This window comes from Uranotaenia lowii, chromosome 2, assembly GCF_029784155.1.
Source record: "Uranotaenia lowii strain MFRU-FL chromosome 2, ASM2978415v1, whole genome shotgun sequence".
In the NCBI taxonomy this organism is placed as follows: domain Eukaryota; kingdom Metazoa; phylum Arthropoda; class Insecta; order Diptera; family Culicidae; genus Uranotaenia; species Uranotaenia lowii.
The window spans coordinates 187,044,092-187,061,999 of NC_073692.1; the positions used below are offsets into that span (position 1 = coordinate 187,044,092).

The following is a 17,908-nucleotide window of genomic DNA, read 5'->3' on the forward strand; positions in this document are numbered from 1 at the left end:
AGATTAACATAGTAAAATTATCATACGCACTGATGTTTTTGAGTCAAATATGTTTTGTTCTTAAAAGTATAATGTGCGTAGTATTTTTTTGAAATGAATTGGTGCCACAATGTCTAAATCACTATGCGGACGCTAGTTGTATCATGGCTATAGTATTTTCAAAAACAAACATTGACAGTTATCGAAAATTACCAGGTACATAGAAAATTCAATAATGTTTCATGTGCACTTTTACAAAATTGATGTTATAATTTGCGTGGTTGAAAATACTATAACGCAGAAATGGTAAAATTATCATGACAACGTGTTTGGAATAACAACGCAATTTTTTTCCGTGTATGTGTGCGACCATGGTTTAATTTCGAACAAATATGCCGAAAAAATAAAATGAAAGTTTTTACCATCAAATTTTGGAATTATTTACATTAAAAATGACATTTCCTGTTTCCATGAGACCTTGTTATGGATTACAAAACCACTCATTGAAGAAGGTGTTCATCTGAAGAATTCATTCACGTCATAAGACGATCCTACACCGAAAAAACTTTTCACATTAGCGCTACGTGAAAATGTACATGGATTTTTGCCACCATGAAAATCACGTGGAACCTGCGTGAATATCAGGTAGCAAACAGAGCTCGCGCAGCAAGACGAATTCACGTAGCTTTCATATGAGTTGTATGTGAAAAAAACGTAGATAGAATGTGAAAAGGGATTCGTTCTGCTACGTGCGATTCACGTAGATTTCATTAAAATTTGAACGTTATGAGTTCTTTTCGGATTTTATAAATAAAAAAAATGTATTGATGTTGCAGGACATTTTATTATTTCCAATAGTAAATACACTTCATGTTCACTTAAAATTTGCATTTCAATTATTATTTTTAACACTTATCACTATTGAACTTCACTTACCTATATAAAAAAAAGTAAATCGTTGCGAAATTGGTTGTTGGGTTGCTCCATAGTGGTTGCCTGGCCGTCCTTCCAATTCCAAATTCTGTAAAAAATAGCAGAATATTTAAATGACGAATACAAAAACAAATGTTTACTACTCACGTTAATTCAGCATCTTCATCACGTAGAATTTCTCTTTTTGCTAGCACCAACCGTTGGATCCGCGCCATATTCGATACTGAATTCTTTCACATAGATTTTACGTGAATAAGCTTTTCAGAGGTACGTGAACATCACATAGAATGCACCAAATCCCTTTGTACTTGGCGGATCACTGGATTTTCACGTAAATCGAATGTGTCTTTGTTTTGACAGCAAAAGGCTATGTGAATTTCACGTACGGACCAAGTGAATTTGTAATAGTTCTTAAGTGATTCATGTAAGTCAAGCAAAAATTCACGTAGAGAGCGCCTACGTGAAAATCCAGGTGAATTTAACGTTTTCTTTTCGGCTGAGTGTATGAATTTCAATTATTTCTCTTATGGCGCCAATTCGCGAGAGAATCTTATGGCATACTTAAGAGTATTTTTCTGAGTGTAGAATATCTATCCTACATTTTTAAATTTCTGTAGTTTCGTAAGGGACCATTCAAATATTACGTAACGCGCTTAGGGGGGGGGGGGGGGGTATAGTAGTTTGTTACGCTTTGTAGATTTTGTATATAAAATCAGATGATAATGTGTTACGTAGGGGGGAGGGGAGGTTTCAAAATGGCCGAAAATTGCGTTACGTAATATTTGAATGGCCCCTAATAGAATAAGGTTCTCAGATTGTCCGATTTTATCAGGTCTATTTGATACAAAATTTGGAAAAAGGTTGCCCGGATTCATTCGCTTTATTGTTCGAATCAAACAAACAAAAAAACAAAAACTGTAGTTGTTTTTTTTTATTCACGCATTCAAAACGGAATATTTAGAGCAAGTTTTATAGAAATAATTGTTAAAGGTGTTTTGGAAGCCTAAAATACGAATAAAAATCAATTGTTGAGCTTTTTTTCTTGATTTTTGTTAAGTAGGGGAGATGAGAGCATAACGAGCACCCGAGGCATAATGAGAAGTCCATTTTTCTACATAAGTACGTATTTTCTTAAACAAATTTTCATGAGGACTTGTTTCGTACTACCTATAGTATTAATTTTTCACCAAAAAAGAAATATCCTTTTCATATTTACAGAAATATTAAATAGCGTAAGAACACTATATATTGAACACCATCTTTGGGATTCAACACATTTGTGGCCAATAAAAAAATAACGAAAGGTTTTTCTGATAAAATTTTGATAGCGTAGCTTAAGCTTATTTCTCTGCTTCGAATCGATATATTGTTTTTGTGGAAATATGTTTTGAAATTATTATTTAAGCCTTTTTATTCAGAATTCCTTTTGTCCCAATGATTAAACACAATGATTCAAATATTGAACAGGCAATGTTCTAATTATTGAACACGTAAACATTGAAAATCATTGCATATATTCAGGGGTATTTCGCTTGATAGTATGCCTTGCAGGGGCGATTTTGGTTGAGCGAGCAACCAAGAAACAGTTTGTTTACATTTCCAAACACCAACCGATGTTTGTTCAATAACTGGTACATGCATCTCTTTACGAAACGAGTACTGCAAGATTGAACGTTCAATAATTGAAATATTGGCGTTTTGCTGTGATCCAATGATTGAACACTTTAATTTGTTAAATTTTAAGAAAATAAGGATAATAAAGGCTGCCACTCTTCCAGAAATCATTCAAAAAGACTTAGTTTAAAGCACTCATGTCATTATCTTAGACGTTTATTATCCAATTTTTCCCCCAATCAAAAATAAGCAGTTTTCTTCATCCAGTCGAAAAACCAAGCCAAAATTTGAACACATATTCAAGTTTCGGGGATTGTGGCTTTAAGAGTCCAAGATTCTTGATAAAAATTTGAACATAGGTATAAAATGCTTCAACAGTGGCACAACGAATTTTGATTCATTTTTCTACTGTATATTATTGTTTTAATCGGTAAATGTTATACTAGTGTTCAATATCTGGTACCTGTTCAATAACTAGTGCTTCTACCCTAATAACCAGCTAGGTTCTCAAGTGACGAAAATATTATAATTTTTGAGCACCACCAAATAAGCTTTTATGACCTTTAAATCATCTTGATCTGAAATGTACGCACTGCAACATGATCTACACATTGTTTCTAAATTTTCAGCATCATAAAATTTTTGATTTTTCACTTTAATCAATTGTAAAACGCGTTTTTACTTTAATTTGTTCACTAGAGGCGAACAGAGCACTTTCAATGAAGGCATATTGAGCATTTTCTGCCGGAGAATCTAGCAGCGAATTTAACTCGATGAAGTCAATTGAATAATAGAGCTACAGCTTAACTTGTATCGTCTGACGATTTGGCCTATTGGTTAGATATCGGAGAGGTAATCAGTAGACTCGAGTTCGATTCCTGTTCGAGGGGATTTTTTTTTGCACATACCATTTTTTTTTTGTATGAGCAAATCCACTGCGACCAATTTATTTGATCTATTGTAGAGTAACCCAATTTACTATTTGTCTGATTACGTCGTACTGTCATCATTAATTGAGATGTCAGTTGTAGACGAAGTCAAGACATAATTCCAGTTTGGTATGGTGTTTCTTATGAATCCCACCACCTTACTGGCTTTCATCTTCCAAATATCATCGGGCGTTAGGATTCGCTTACCAAGAACTTTTAGTCGATGTGTCATAAGATATCCACAGTCACACATTAAGTGCTCTGCAGTTTCTACTTCAGTTTTACAGAACCGGCACATATCATTACTAAGTTTGCCAATTTTTTTAAGGTGGTAATTGCATGGACAATGCCCTGTTAAAAGGTCTGTAAATGTTTTCAGATCACTTTTCGACAGGCTCAAAATATCGCGAGTTTTCTTTGAATCGGGCTTTATGAATCTTTTTGATTGCCTAGCACCAATAGCTACATGCCATTTGAATTTTATTTTTAAATTTTCCCAAGTTTTTAGTTCTTTGTTAAGTGCACAAGTTGATACTCCACAGAAAGGTTCCGGCCCGGTCATTGGCCCTTCCGATCCTCTCCTAGCCAGTATATCCGCTTTTTCATTTCCTTCTATTCCGCGGTGACCTGGAACCCAATAAAGGTTCACCTGATTTTGTATTGATAATTGATTTAAAGCATTAATACAATCCCATACTAGTTTTGAGCTGCACATTGGAGCTTTTAGAGCTTGTAACGCTGCTTGACTGTCTGAGAATATGCATATATTAGCGTGCCTATACATCCTCTTCAAACAAATTTCCGCGCAAGAGTAAATCGCATGGACCTCTGTTGCACATACCATTCATGATTGATTTTTTTTTATTGTTACATTATACGGCTAATAGCATCAAAGCATCATCCGTCAAACAAAACACCAGAAACATAATGTTTGAACATGTGTTAATTCTTTGAATTCTACAAACAGACCTAGATTATTTTGTTTTTGCTTTGTTTGATGAATCTACGCCTCACCGTTTAGTGCAATCATGATCATAAATGATAAAAGAAGAAAAAAAAATCACCTCCACCAGGAATCGAACTCGAGCCTACTGATTATCTCTCCGACATCTAACCAATAGGCCAAATCGTCAGACGATACAAGTTGAGCTGTAGCTCTATTAGTCAATTGACTTCATCGAGTCGAATTCGCTGCTAGATTCCCCGGCAGAAAATGCTCATTATGCCTTCATTAATGGTGCTCATACTGCCTCGGGGGGTTTCTCATTATGCCTCTACAGTGACTGGTTTTCAGCTTTCGGCAAAATTTTTTAAAATGCTTCTTTAAACGTTTTTATCTACTTTTTCAAGTTTCATCCAATTAGACAATAGACTATTTGAGTGTCGGAACACGAAAGAATGATGTAATTCACATATTACAGCTGTTCTCTATGGTTAAATAAGCATTTTCCTTAAGGTGCCCATTATGCCCTCATCTCCCCTAATTCCTGGGTTATGGCCAAATTATCCATTGCCCGGATATTTGGTTGTCAATTTGGAAATCAAATGCCCAGGTTTTGTCAGGTTTTTAGATCCAATAGCCTGGATTTGTCCGGCCCGGATACGTACTGAATAAATTCTGGGATTTTTGTGCAAATCTAATCATCTACTGATTCTAAGAACAACAGTGATAGGATTTTTTTTTCAAAATCTTGACAAACAAACAAGATTAAGATTGCCAGATTGCATGGTTTTATCCGAGTTTGCCCGGTTATTCAATACAAAATTTGGGAACAGTCTGGCTCGGCCCGGTTGCCCGGAATTTATTGAAAAATGGCGGATTTTGCCCGGGTTTATTCCCTGTTTTTTTGCAAATCGAAGAAATAAAATCAAACGCCTCCAAAACGAAATATTTCGAGCAAGTTTTTTAAAAATAACTATGTTTTTTGGTTAGGCTTCCAAATATGATTCAAAATCTGGCAATTTGTTTTGATGAAAAAGTTTTATTTTTAATTTTTTTTTTTTCTTGATTTGCGGTTTTAGCAAATTTACCCGGGTAGTGGCCAGATTTATGGTCGGCACTTTTGAATTCAAATGCCTAGATTTTGCCAGGTTTTTATATAAAGTTGCCTGTTTTGTTCGGCCCGAATACGTGCTGAAAAAGTTCTAGCAACCCTAAACTAGATGTAATTTTCCTTAAAGCGTGCCATAGACTACACCAAATTTGTACAAATGCGATGAAATTTGATGACATTCTGTCGCTGTGAACACGATTTGCATCGTGTATGGCACCGCTTTAATAAGCGCGCAAACGGTTTGAGTAAAATCGGTCCGGATCCAAATATTTTGTACAAATCACCCTCTATGGCATGGTGTATGGTGAAGTTTGTACAAAATTCAGGCCATTTACTTAGCCCCAGCCGGAGTAGAGGTGATCATTTGTTGTTGCTGTTGCTGTTTTCGCCAGCCATCGTATGTGTTCGCGCGAAATTTGTTTGTATCGTGTATGGGCGAGCATAGATCAAACAATCGTCGTAGAATTATCGGATTTGCACACGCCATTTGTGTAGTCTATGGCCCGCTTAAAGCATTGTGTTCAACCTTGGTTCGCTCCTTTTCTCCATTTTCATCAACGATATCCTATTTACACTCCCTGAAGAGTGCCGACTGGCATACAGTGAACGAAACAGGAATAGTACCACTTTGAGTTTTTCTTAATATAATATGAAAATCGTCACAATTTTCTTTTACGATTTGCCTTAAGTTGCTCAACGGATAAATCAAGCATAAGTTTTAATTTTTTGGAAGATGCTATTGGCGTTGAGGGCCAATTATATGAAAATGGTGCGGAATAAAAATAGTACCACTCGTATTTTCTACAAAAATCAAAATTATTTCTTAAAATTTAATGCGTAAACGTGAATTATAATGCTTTTACGAGCTACTTGAATGGAAAACTGCATTTTTAGGCATTTTCTGGCATTTCAGAGGTTTTAAAGGGGTTGAGAGATCTTCCTCTAGCTCTAGCACTAAGGAATTTGACATTTTAGCTATAATTCTTTATCAAACTGCTTCATTTCTTCATTAACATGACGCGAAATAATAACAAATAGAATCTAGGCTGAATTTGAATCCGAAAACAGTCTTATTATTCATAAATACTTTTTTATAAGCAATCAAACACTATTTTTTCAATTTTGAGTCGTAGATGGCAACAATATCTGGCAGTTAAACGGAATTGAGACCCATTATCGACTACAATATTCCACTAAAACTACCCTTATTAAATAGTGATCAGTGAATCTGGAGCTCCTGCAACGCTGCTTGCTTTTTGGAATCCTGTAGAAATGGAAAAGTATGCATGATTGAGAAATGAATGATTTGAATCAAAAATTTTAGCTTGTCCGTTATATGGAGAATTGTGTTCTTATTTTGACAGTCCCACTAAAAAACGAGCCACCAATTCCGACGGAAGGGCACTTGCATCCAAAGCTTTTGCAGCAAAAGATGAAAAACAAAAATTCGTTCATGATAGGTTATTAAATATAATTTATTATCACTTACCAAACAGACAAATCAAAATCGTATAACTATCCGATAAAATTCTCCTAGTCAGGCTAATGACAGTAAAATAGCTCCATTTACCAACAGATCCTAACAGCAACAAAATCAACTGCCTGTCTAAAATTTCATTTTCTAAGAAGAATTTACCACCACACATATAATAAAAATGCACAAAACGGGTTTGAAATCATCTACTAACCTTTACGTGAAATTCATGAGTCCGTTTTGTGGAAGTCAAGTAGTTATTAACAGGACGTCTTAAATACACTGTGGTTACTATAAAATTCACGTGAAATCGATATGATGCAACAAAATCTGAATTTAAGTGAAAAATCTCGTAGAAATAATTTCTAAATTATTATCTGTGCGGATAATCGAATTCAACTTATACATTGTATGTATATGTTGGTACTTTGAAACTAATCTTAACGTACCATTCAAATGTCAAATAAATTAGTTATTAATGCAATTTATTTGAAAAGATCACTTTTCGATACAAACAGTATCGAAAAGTGCATTTTTGATTGCAAAATAACAGTCCACGACTTACTTGCTCAGAAATTATCAGTACATCAGCGAATTTGGTTCTTGCAAGTCGGATTTTCAGGGGAGTTTTCCAAATTTGCATATTTGACCTTGTGTATGCACCTCGTTACAAAAATCAATTTTGTGTTAACAGTTTTATAATCGCTGATTTATGATTTTAATTTAATTTCGGTGAAATATACATTCTAACGGGAAGAATTTCAAATGAAAGTACTGGAAATTATAGACGGATAGATTAGATTGGGAAGCATGAAAGGTGTTGAAAATAAGCCAAGAGCGTGATTTGAGAAAACTTCTTGCCGCACGCTCTTGGCCTGTTTTCAACACCTTTCATGCTTCCTAATCTAATCTATCCGTCTATAATTTTCATTACTTTCATTTGAAATTCTTCCTGTTAGAATGTATATTTCACCGAAATGCTATTAATCATTGAATTAAAATTAAAAATCAATTTTTTCAGCACTTCAAGTAATTATCCAAACCGGCAAGCCTCGATGAATAAATTTCCAACTCATGCAGAAAAAAAAAAATTTGTAACTTGTTGCATAAATAACCATTTTCACACCTTTTAAAACATCTGGAGCTTGCCACCTATAGATACAAACCAGCATTGTCACGATTTTAGCAAAGAAAGTCTAATTAGGTGAAACGTTCAACTGTTAATGCTACACTCCTGGTCGTTCGAATGTTTGCCAAAATGCTTTGAAATGCTTATGCAGCAGCTGACGTAGAAAAGTGGTCGAAATCAAACAAACTTCCGGAAACACAAGTTTACAACATCGTGCCGACTGACTGCCTGACGAAGAACCATAGAAAAATATCCATGATGACACTCGTTCCCTGGATTTCATCCCGTTAAATGCATAGTAGAATGGAACCGAATCCAATGGGGGATGTGTTCCCCCCCCCCCCCCCCTGAATTATCCCTACCCCACCTGCTTCTTTTCTCAATCGTTCTCTGCTCGACTAACAGAAACTGATGATGCCTTTTAATTGCAGTCAGCAAACACTCGACCGAATGGCTTCCGATGGCTCTCGGGGCCCTGCTTACCATCATAATATTGGCCCTCTCAATTTCAACCAAAGCGTACCTGGGCCAGTTCGGCAGCTGCCGGAGATCTTCCTCGAGCACCGCGGTGGACAGCAAACGGAACCAGGCGCTGATGACGACGACGACGATGGCCGGAAGTTGTTCCGCCGCCAACCCGCACGCCACCGACGTCAAAATTGCACAGCAAACAAAAAATATTGTGATATCCACCAACGATTTCGAGTGCGGGACTAATTGTCTGAAGGTAAGCAAGCAAGCGCCATTGAATCCGATGATCCGAAAAGCTCCCGTCCCCTTCCGGGATTAATGAATTCGCTGTTAATTTCCAATCACTTCTTCTGTTAAGTGAACCTTGGTTGTGTGTTCTTAGAACAGCAAAGTACTTTATACTCCGATAGAAGTAAGAAAATTTTGTACTAAAACTCTCTGACATCCGTAACTCATTATTTTGAAGAAAACGAATAAATTCAAAGATCTTAACAGTTGTTAACAATTTGAAGATAAACGTTTGAAGTCATCTCTTAGAAATCTTATCGAAAGTCTGTTTGTAACATTACATAAGACCTCCGCAAGTTTGGTACGAACAATTTTTACACCTCCTATAACTTTTTTTGGTTGTTTATATCAATATTTTAATTTAGCTTGGCTTTTCTGTTTGAAAAAAGATCAATAATGCCGGCCACGTCCTTTTATTCAGTAGAGATGAAATTTAATAATTTTCGTAAGCCATTGTTTGTGTTAGTGAGTCAATTTTTCACTTAAATATTTTGTAAGGCCATAAGTTTAAAGAAGTGATTTAAATTTCGATTTCGAAGCACATGCTTTGCCAATCCATCTGGGTTGATTGTATGGGAAAAATTATTACTATATTTTTTCGGTCTAGAAAAATGTGCCAAGTAGAACAAAACAACAATGCTGTAATCTCAAAAATCCAACAAAAAAAATATACCGTCAACTGGGGCATCATGAAACATATTTCATCTCCAATGGCTTCTAAACCCTTAATGTCCACAGAAAATCATACCGCTTGTGCATCAAAAGTTTTAAGGTTGATGGACATCAAATTGACGTAGTCAGAAAAATTATTGGTTTCGCCAGTTATTTTTAAATTTACAAAAACATGCGATTTTCACCCTACAAAGAAAAGGGCTTAATTATAACAAATTTTGTTTTTAATAGAAATCAAATGAAAAGGTTTGAAAATATATAGTTTTTGAAAAAAATGTGAAATCATAACGCATAAAGCACCAATTGCAGTAATTTTTGTTCGGTTGCAGTTTGGTTTTGTTCGAATTAAATTCTACATTTCTTCTTTCAAAAAAGCAGGGTGCTGCATACATTTAGGGGTAAAAATACTTTAAAAAATCTACTATCTGAAATACAAAAACTTATTGATTGGATGGATGAAATTTTGAAGTTAACAAACCCGTGATGCAAAACAATCATATTCTATCATATGGTGTATGATGCATATTAGCCCAGACTGTTAATTAAATTATAAACATATTTATTTTAATTAAATTGGTCATTATCGTGAAATATTTTAAACCCATCAGTGTTGGTATAAGTTAAAAAAAAAGAAATATAAAGTTTGAAAGTGATATCAATAAGCCAATCCATCATACTGGGTAAAGTTTTTAACGGCATTGAAAAATGTAAAAAATTGCTACATTTTTTTCAGTTTTCTATGCGAATCCAAAAGTTTATAAGTTATTTCACGATGTGAGAAACTATGTCATCATTATTTTGTTATCATTAAATGATAACTTCATTATATAATATTTAAATAAAAATTCAATAAGTGTTGTGGTATCCAAATGTTGCATCTAACCCTGCTGTTGCATAATGTCTTACATATCTTACAAAATGTGACATAAATATCTTTTTTATCACTGTTAAATGTTTCCCATATGCAAAAATCAAATAAAAAAAAATAATTTCAATATGTCAGTAGTTGGAGTATAGTTTTAACGTCATGATGTCATGTTTTCTATAATCTCAATTTAAAAAAAAAGTTTTCCGAAATGTAGGTGATGGCTTCAATTGATCGCTAGAGTCCAAAAAGATAGATAAATTTTTCTTCTGATGTGATCGTGATCATAGCTTAGCAAGTAATTACTAATATTTATCTAATGATAAACATGCCTGATATAGAGGACTCCCAAAAGTATAAAATGGCGCCTTCAAGTATCCAATGCCTCTAGAGTAGAAGACTAACTTTAAGAATTCTCTTTGTCTGACACTTATGATTTGTGAAATTAGAGCTAATATTGTCAAATCTTTAGATTTCGATTGATTTTTACAGGGGTAAAGTGCACCCTGAATAGAGGATCATACACTGTCGACCAAAAGTATAGGATCACTCCCTCAAAAACATAAAAAATGTTGATCGGCCATATCTCAGCTATGTTATGACATTGCATTTCTTTTCATTTCATTCAAAAGACCGTGAGCCAAACCTTATTCGTATGTTTTTGAAAATGTGTTTATGTTAACTTTATATAACTTAAACCTAGCTTAAAGTTGGAACCTTTTCAAAAAACTGCACCTAAAATTCAAACCCGATTATCTCAGAATAGGGTGAACCAATTTTCGAAATTCAAGTTGCACTCGATTTCATACTAAAGCAAACTCATTTGTTCAATTTTGTGCATAAAATTAGAATGTACCTACTTTAAATAAATAAAATAGCCACTTAAGTTATCATCATAAAAAAGCTTGAGATCATCCCGCAGTATGGTGTATTGGTCAAAAGTTTGGGATCATTCTTCTGAAACATGATTTTTTTCACTCGTGTCTCTGATACCATACAACGTATTATTCATCATTTGGAAACTTATGAGTTGTACTTTTTTTGAAACTTTAGTTGAAATATTTTTATAGACTCACTTCAGTAAAACTTGAACTAAAATTTGATAATTTTCTGATCATATTCATCCAATAGTCCGACCGATAAATTAAAATGTTCAAATTAGCATTTACCATAATTTTTTCATCTTACAAGTTATTGCAGATCAGATGAGTCCTAATATCAAATGATTTGTGTAAGTAAGAGCTGTCTTTATACCAAAAGCTGGAAAACGTAATAATAATATTCCTAAATCATACAGACCAATAAGTTTGACCTCCATTCTTCTAAAAATTATGGAAAAACTTGTGGATTTTCACATTAAAAGCAACATATAGGTATAAAAAAGAAACCCTTAAATGAACAGCAATTTGCATATCAAGCAAATAAATCAACCATAACAGCTTTGCACAAACAAGTGGCGAAAGTTGAAACATTTATTGAAGTGAAAGAAATTGCTCTAGCAGCCTTCCTTGATATTGAAGGAGCTTTCGACAACGCTTCACATAATTCTATCAAAACGGCGATGTTATCCCGTGGATTCAAGAATTCGTATGGACCCGTATCGATCTTGGCACGAAAAAACTCTACGTTGGGGTTGTGTATCTGCCTCCTGATCGTACTAGAAATGCATCTTTTGCTGATTCCTTTTCCAGCGGCCTTTCTAAATTGTGTTCTCTCACGCTTCCTGAAGACGACATCGTTATCATCGGGGACTTCAACCTACCAGGACTTAAGTGGATTCCCTCGCAAGGCAATTTTTTGTTTGCCGATCCAACCAGATCTTCGTTTACGGTGCCTTCCAACACGATTCTCGACTCTCTAAGCACGGCAACTCTCCGCGAGATCAACAGCATAGAGAATGAAAATGGTCGCATGCTCGATCTCTGCTTCATCAGCGACGGACCCCAATTGGCTACGATTGAAGAGGCTCCTACGCCCTTGGTCAAGGTTGCTCCTCATCACCCTGCTCTGCTGCTTTCACTTGATATTCCTAGAGCTTTTGCCCACATCGAAAAACCTGGTCAATTCTTTCTCGACTTTAAGAACGCTGATTTCGTCGCTGTTTCACAAACGCTCGATGCTATCGACTGGGAATCTGAACTGGAATCTTCCGATCCGAACGCTGCAGCTATGAAATTTTCCCATATAATCAATTACACCATCGATCGTCACGTTCCGAAACGCTCATCAGTTTCTAACCTACGAGCTCCTTGGGTAACGAAAGAACTGCGACAAATGAAAACGCTTAAGAATAAAGCTCTCCGTTATTACACTAGGCACAAAACTCTCCGCGCTAAAAATGAGTATTGCAAACTCAACTCAGCTTACAAAAAACTATGCTCACGCTGCTACCAGTGCTACTTAATTCGGATACAGCGAGGTTTCAAAACAAAACCCAAATCATTTTGGCAGTACATCAAGGACCAGCGGAAAGAATCCGGCCTACCGCCCTCCATGTTTCTGGATGATAATATAGCGACTTCGGAACCTGAAATCTGTGACCTCTTCGCTGACAAATTCCGTAGTGTATTTGACTCAAACTCAATATCCTCGGACCAAGTTACCAGCGCGGCTTGTAACGTCCCTCATTTGAACACATGACTGAATCAAATTGTTGTAGACGACGATATTATTTTGAAAGCGACCGCTAAGCTGAAACACAGCCTTTCCGCAGGACCAGATGGCATACCAGCTACCTTCTTAAAGCGATATATATCACATATGCTGATACCTCTAAAAATAATCTTCCAAGTTTCACTCGATCAGTCTACGTTCCCATCCTTATGGAAAGAGGCCTATATGTTTCCGGTGCACAAAAAAGGGGACAGACGAAATGTGAACAACTATCGTGGCATTTCTGCCCTATGTGCGATAGCCAAATTGTTCGAGCTGGTTGTTTTGGAACCCATTTTTTCGTATTGCACGCCTTATTTCTCAAATGAACAACATGGATTTATGCCCAAGCGCTCTACGACTACAAACCTGTTGACATTCATGTCTAATGTGCAAGACAGTTTTGCCATGGGATCTCAAACCGACGTCATCTACACTGATCTGTCAGCTGCTTTCGACAAGGTGAACCATTCCATAGCCATCGCCAAACTCGATCGTATTGGTATCTGCGGGTCTCTACTGGAATGGTTCCGCAGCTACCTGGTAGGACGAAAACTCATTGTTCGAATAGTTGAATCATTTTCCAGTCAGTTCTTCGCCAAATCCGGAGTGCCTCAAGGGAGTCATCTAGGACCAATAATATTCCTGATATACTTCAACGACGTGCTGTTGCTCCTTGATGGACCAAAACTAGCGTATGCTGATGACCTGAAACTGTATCGCCGCATCAACGGTCCTGAGGATGTAAACTTCCTACAGAGTCAGTTCAACCTCTTCGCCTCTTGGTGCGATGTAAATTGCCTTCCCTTGAATCGCAGTAAATGTGCAGTAATTTCGTTTTCCCGCAAGCGGCTCCCATTATCAGCCATTTATCATCTTGGAAACGAGGCTATCGCTCGCGTCGAACAAGTGAAAGATCTTGGCGTGATTCTTGACACACAGTTGAATTTCACGACTCACACTAACTACATCGTCGACAAAGCCTCCAGATGTCTGGGTCTTCTTTTCCGCATGACGAAAGACTTCAAGGATGTCTACTGCTTGAAGAGTCTTTATTGTAGTTTGGTTCGATCGACCCTTGAATATGCCTCGGCTGTTTGGTGTCCATATTATCAAAACGGCTCAGAGCGTATTGAGGCCATCCAACGGCGTTTTTTGCGATACGCTCTCCAACAACTCAACTGGCACGACCCGTTCCGACTTCCCAGCTACGAGGGCCGCTGTCGTCTAATCGACATCGACACGCTGCAAGCCCGCCGGACCGCCACACGAGCCTCGGTCGTTGCGGATCTGCTCTCATCGAGAATAGACTGCCCCGCATTGTTAGAGGAACTTCGACTCAACGTACGGCCACGAGTTCTGAGGAATCGTGATCTTCAGCTCTTCGTCCCTCTCCGGCTGAACAATTATGGGGCCAACACAGCTCTAATCGGTGTTATAAAAACATTTAACCGCTACTCCGGGTACTTCGACTTTGACGTTTCGCGTGATGTATTCCGAAGAAAAATTCTTAGAGTTTTAAGTTTAACGTAGATTACCGCTTGTATGTACATTGTCCTAAACTATAGTTTTTCATTTGGATCAATATGTGATCCGTTGATTTATAATATATAATAATAATTTGTAATAAAATGGATTCAGACAATGCTGATAAATCGAAAAATTACAGCCAAGCAAGGAGATACAGTGAAAACAACAAAGGGCTGCCCTCAAGGAGGAGTACTATCCCCTCTATTGTGGACACTGGTAGTAGATGATCTCCTGAATAACTTGACTGAATTGGGCTTCGAAGTGCTCGGCTTTGTAGATGACATAGTAGTCATAGCACGAGGTAAATTCGATTGCACTGTTAGTAATAAATAGGATACAAAATGCCCTGAATTACTGCCTAAAATGGTGCAAAAAAGGACTTAATATAAATCCCTCAAAAACTACAATAATTCCATTTACAACAAAACGAAAAGTTGATATAAAGGAATTAACCTTGAATAATCAACCCATACCACTAGGAACTCAAGTTAAATTACTTGGTGTTATTCTTGACCGAAAGCTGAACTGGAACGCGCACCTAGAATACGCTATTTCTAAATCTCTATCAACGTGCTGGGTATGCAGCAATACTTTTGGAAAATCATGGGGACTAAAGCCGAATATGATCTCATGGATCTATACAGCAACATCGAGACCCAGATTATCCTATGCAGCTCTTGTCTGGTGGCCCAAAACATTACAGGAAACAACACAGAAGAAACTATGTAAATTACAAAGAGTAGCATGCCTTTCAATAACTGGAGCATCAAAGTCAACTCCATCGTCTGCGCTGGAAGCAATCTTGAATCTTTTGCCTCTACCTGAGTACGTGAAGTTGGAGGCGGAAAAAGCAGCTTTAAGATTTAAACGAACTGATTTATTACAAAATTGGGAGCTAAAAGGGCACCTAAAAATTCTAAACAGGTTCTACATGAACGAATTGGTTACATCCGTTCAAGACTGGATGATCACTAAACCAAATTTTTATACAAGTTTCAAAGTTGTTGCTACGGATCGATTTATATGGGCACAGGGTGGCCTTAAAACTAGGATAGGATCGATAAATTTCTTCACTGATGGCTCAAAAGCAGCAATACAGGTTTTAAAAGCCCCAATGTCCAATTGATAGCTAGTGTGGGATTGTATTAATGCTTTGAATCAATTATCAATCCAAAATCAAGTGAACCTATACTGGGTTACAGGCCACTGTGATATAGAAGGCAATGAAAAAGCAGATGAACTCGCTAGGAAAGGATCTGAAAGGCGCATGACTGGCCCTGAACCTTTTTGTGGAGTATCACTTGTGCTCTTACAAGTGAATTAAAAAAATGGAAGAATTTAAAGATCAAATTCAAATGGCTTGTAGCCATCGGTGCTGGACAATCTAAAAGATACATAAAGCCCGATTCCAAGAAAACTTGTGAACTTTTAAGTCTCCCGAAAATGGATCCTAAAACAATTACAGACCATTTTACGGGGCATTGTCCATGCAACTACCACTTACATAAAATAGGCAAACTCGGTAATGAGATGTGCCGGTTCTGTCAAACTGAAGTAGAAACTGCAGAGCACTTAATGTATGACTGTGGGTTTCTTATGACACATCGACTGAAAGTTCTTGGTAAGCGAATCTTAACTCCCGATGATATTTGGAAGATGAAAGCCAGTAAGGTGGTCAGATTCATAAGAAATGCCATTGTTGTGGCCATGAAAAGCCATTGGTGGACTGTGGGTGCGGCGCTTGGCAAAACTACCACTGCTTGCCCTTTCCCCTTCTTGGATTGGGCTTTGACAAACCCTGGTGGTTGCCAAACAGTGGAGGCAGGTCCGAAGACTGTCTGCCTGGAGGCCAAGGCCGGGTCTATATGAGCGCTTGGGAAACTACCACTGATGGTCCGCTCCCCTCGTGGGATTGGACCTTAAGAGACAACCACCATGGTTGTCCCATCAGTGGAGGCAGGTCCTCATGACGCTGCCTGGCGACCAAGGCTCGGGGGGATCTCGATCGCCTTGTTGACCGAGATCCAAAACTCTTTCTGGATTAAGGGGCTCTGAAAAGAGCCGATTGTGGCAGCTGGACCCGGGAGCAAGGCGTCTGAGCAAAGCAGCAGAAGAAAGCACAAGCCACTCTTTCGTTTATCCTTTTATAATTTCTCTGTACTTATTTCTATTATTTACACTATTTACACTTTTCACTACCGTCCCATCTTGACGGTCTGACGGTTTGATATCGACTGACTCCCAGGCGCATAAAGAATGCGCCCTTAAATAGGCTGACGAGCAAGCACACAACCACGTGCTCGCACCAGATTGAACCGCCTAGAACTTTCCATCTTGCTTGCAGTGAGAGCAACTGTCTTGCTCTCTCGGTGCGGTGCTCTCGCGTCTATTCTCAGTCCGCTTGTCGGACTGAACAACCATCCCAAACTGGAATAATGTCATGATTTCGACTACAACTGCCATCTCTACCAATGGTGACAGTATTGCGTGATCAGACAAATAATAAATCGGGATATTCCACAATAGATCACAAAAAGTTGGTCGCAGTGGATCTTCTCACACAAGAAAAAATGGTCAAACCAATTTGTATGTACATTTATCTCGGTCAGGCTATGGTGAAAATTATCATTTTTAGCTAAACTAAACTAAACTAAATTTTAACAAAGCAAGTTCAAATGAAATTCAATATGTCATAAGATAACTGCACTACATCCGATCAAAATTTTTATGTTTTTGAGGGGGTGATCCCAAACTTGGCTGATAGTGTATGTCTTTTTTTAGAAAAGATCGAGTCTCCTTCTTTAACTTTAAGAATATCATATTTTTTCGTCTCACAAAAATCCTTTAGTTTATCTACGGAACGGGTTCAAGTATCGTTCTTTATATAAACACTAACTGACCCTGTAAACTTCGTTTCACCTTTTACTTAATAAATCGTTAGAAAATGTTTTTACTTCATCTACACATCTGTAATTTCTTTGTGCTCGTGAATTAGTTTTCTTGAAAATCGTCTGAAAGTTGTTCGAATTGTGTCCCATTTCATGTTGATTTTGTTTGGAAGAGAAATGCTCGAAGCTGTTATACAAACCATCACTGACCCGAAAAACCCTCGGATATCAAATTTCACTTCATTCCGACCTTCCGTTTATACGCGATGGTGTTACAAAGAAAACGCCTCCATTTTTATATATAAGAGAAGTTTCATATTAACTTGAAACTTATACGCTGTCAGAAAATGCCAAGATGTCAAGTAATTAAATTCAACCAAAAAGATATGATGAAAATAAGAAAATGGGATCAAGTATCCGCATTCTCCTC

At 37.1% G+C, this 17,908-nt stretch overlaps 1 protein-coding gene across 2 annotated transcripts in view; it reads left to right on the forward strand.

The window, feature by feature from the left end:
• LOC129749338 (nephrin-like) overlaps window positions 1-17,908 on the forward strand; it is a 475,038-nt gene that overhangs the window by 448,738 nt on the left and 8,392 nt on the right. For both annotated transcript variants that reach the window (XM_055744277.1, XM_055744276.1), the window contains exon 16: window positions 8,544-8,839. In XM_055744277.1, the coding sequence (XP_055600252.1) occupies window positions 8,544-8,839 (296 nt within the window). The remainder of the gene's footprint in view (window positions 1-8,543; window positions 8,840-17,908) is intronic.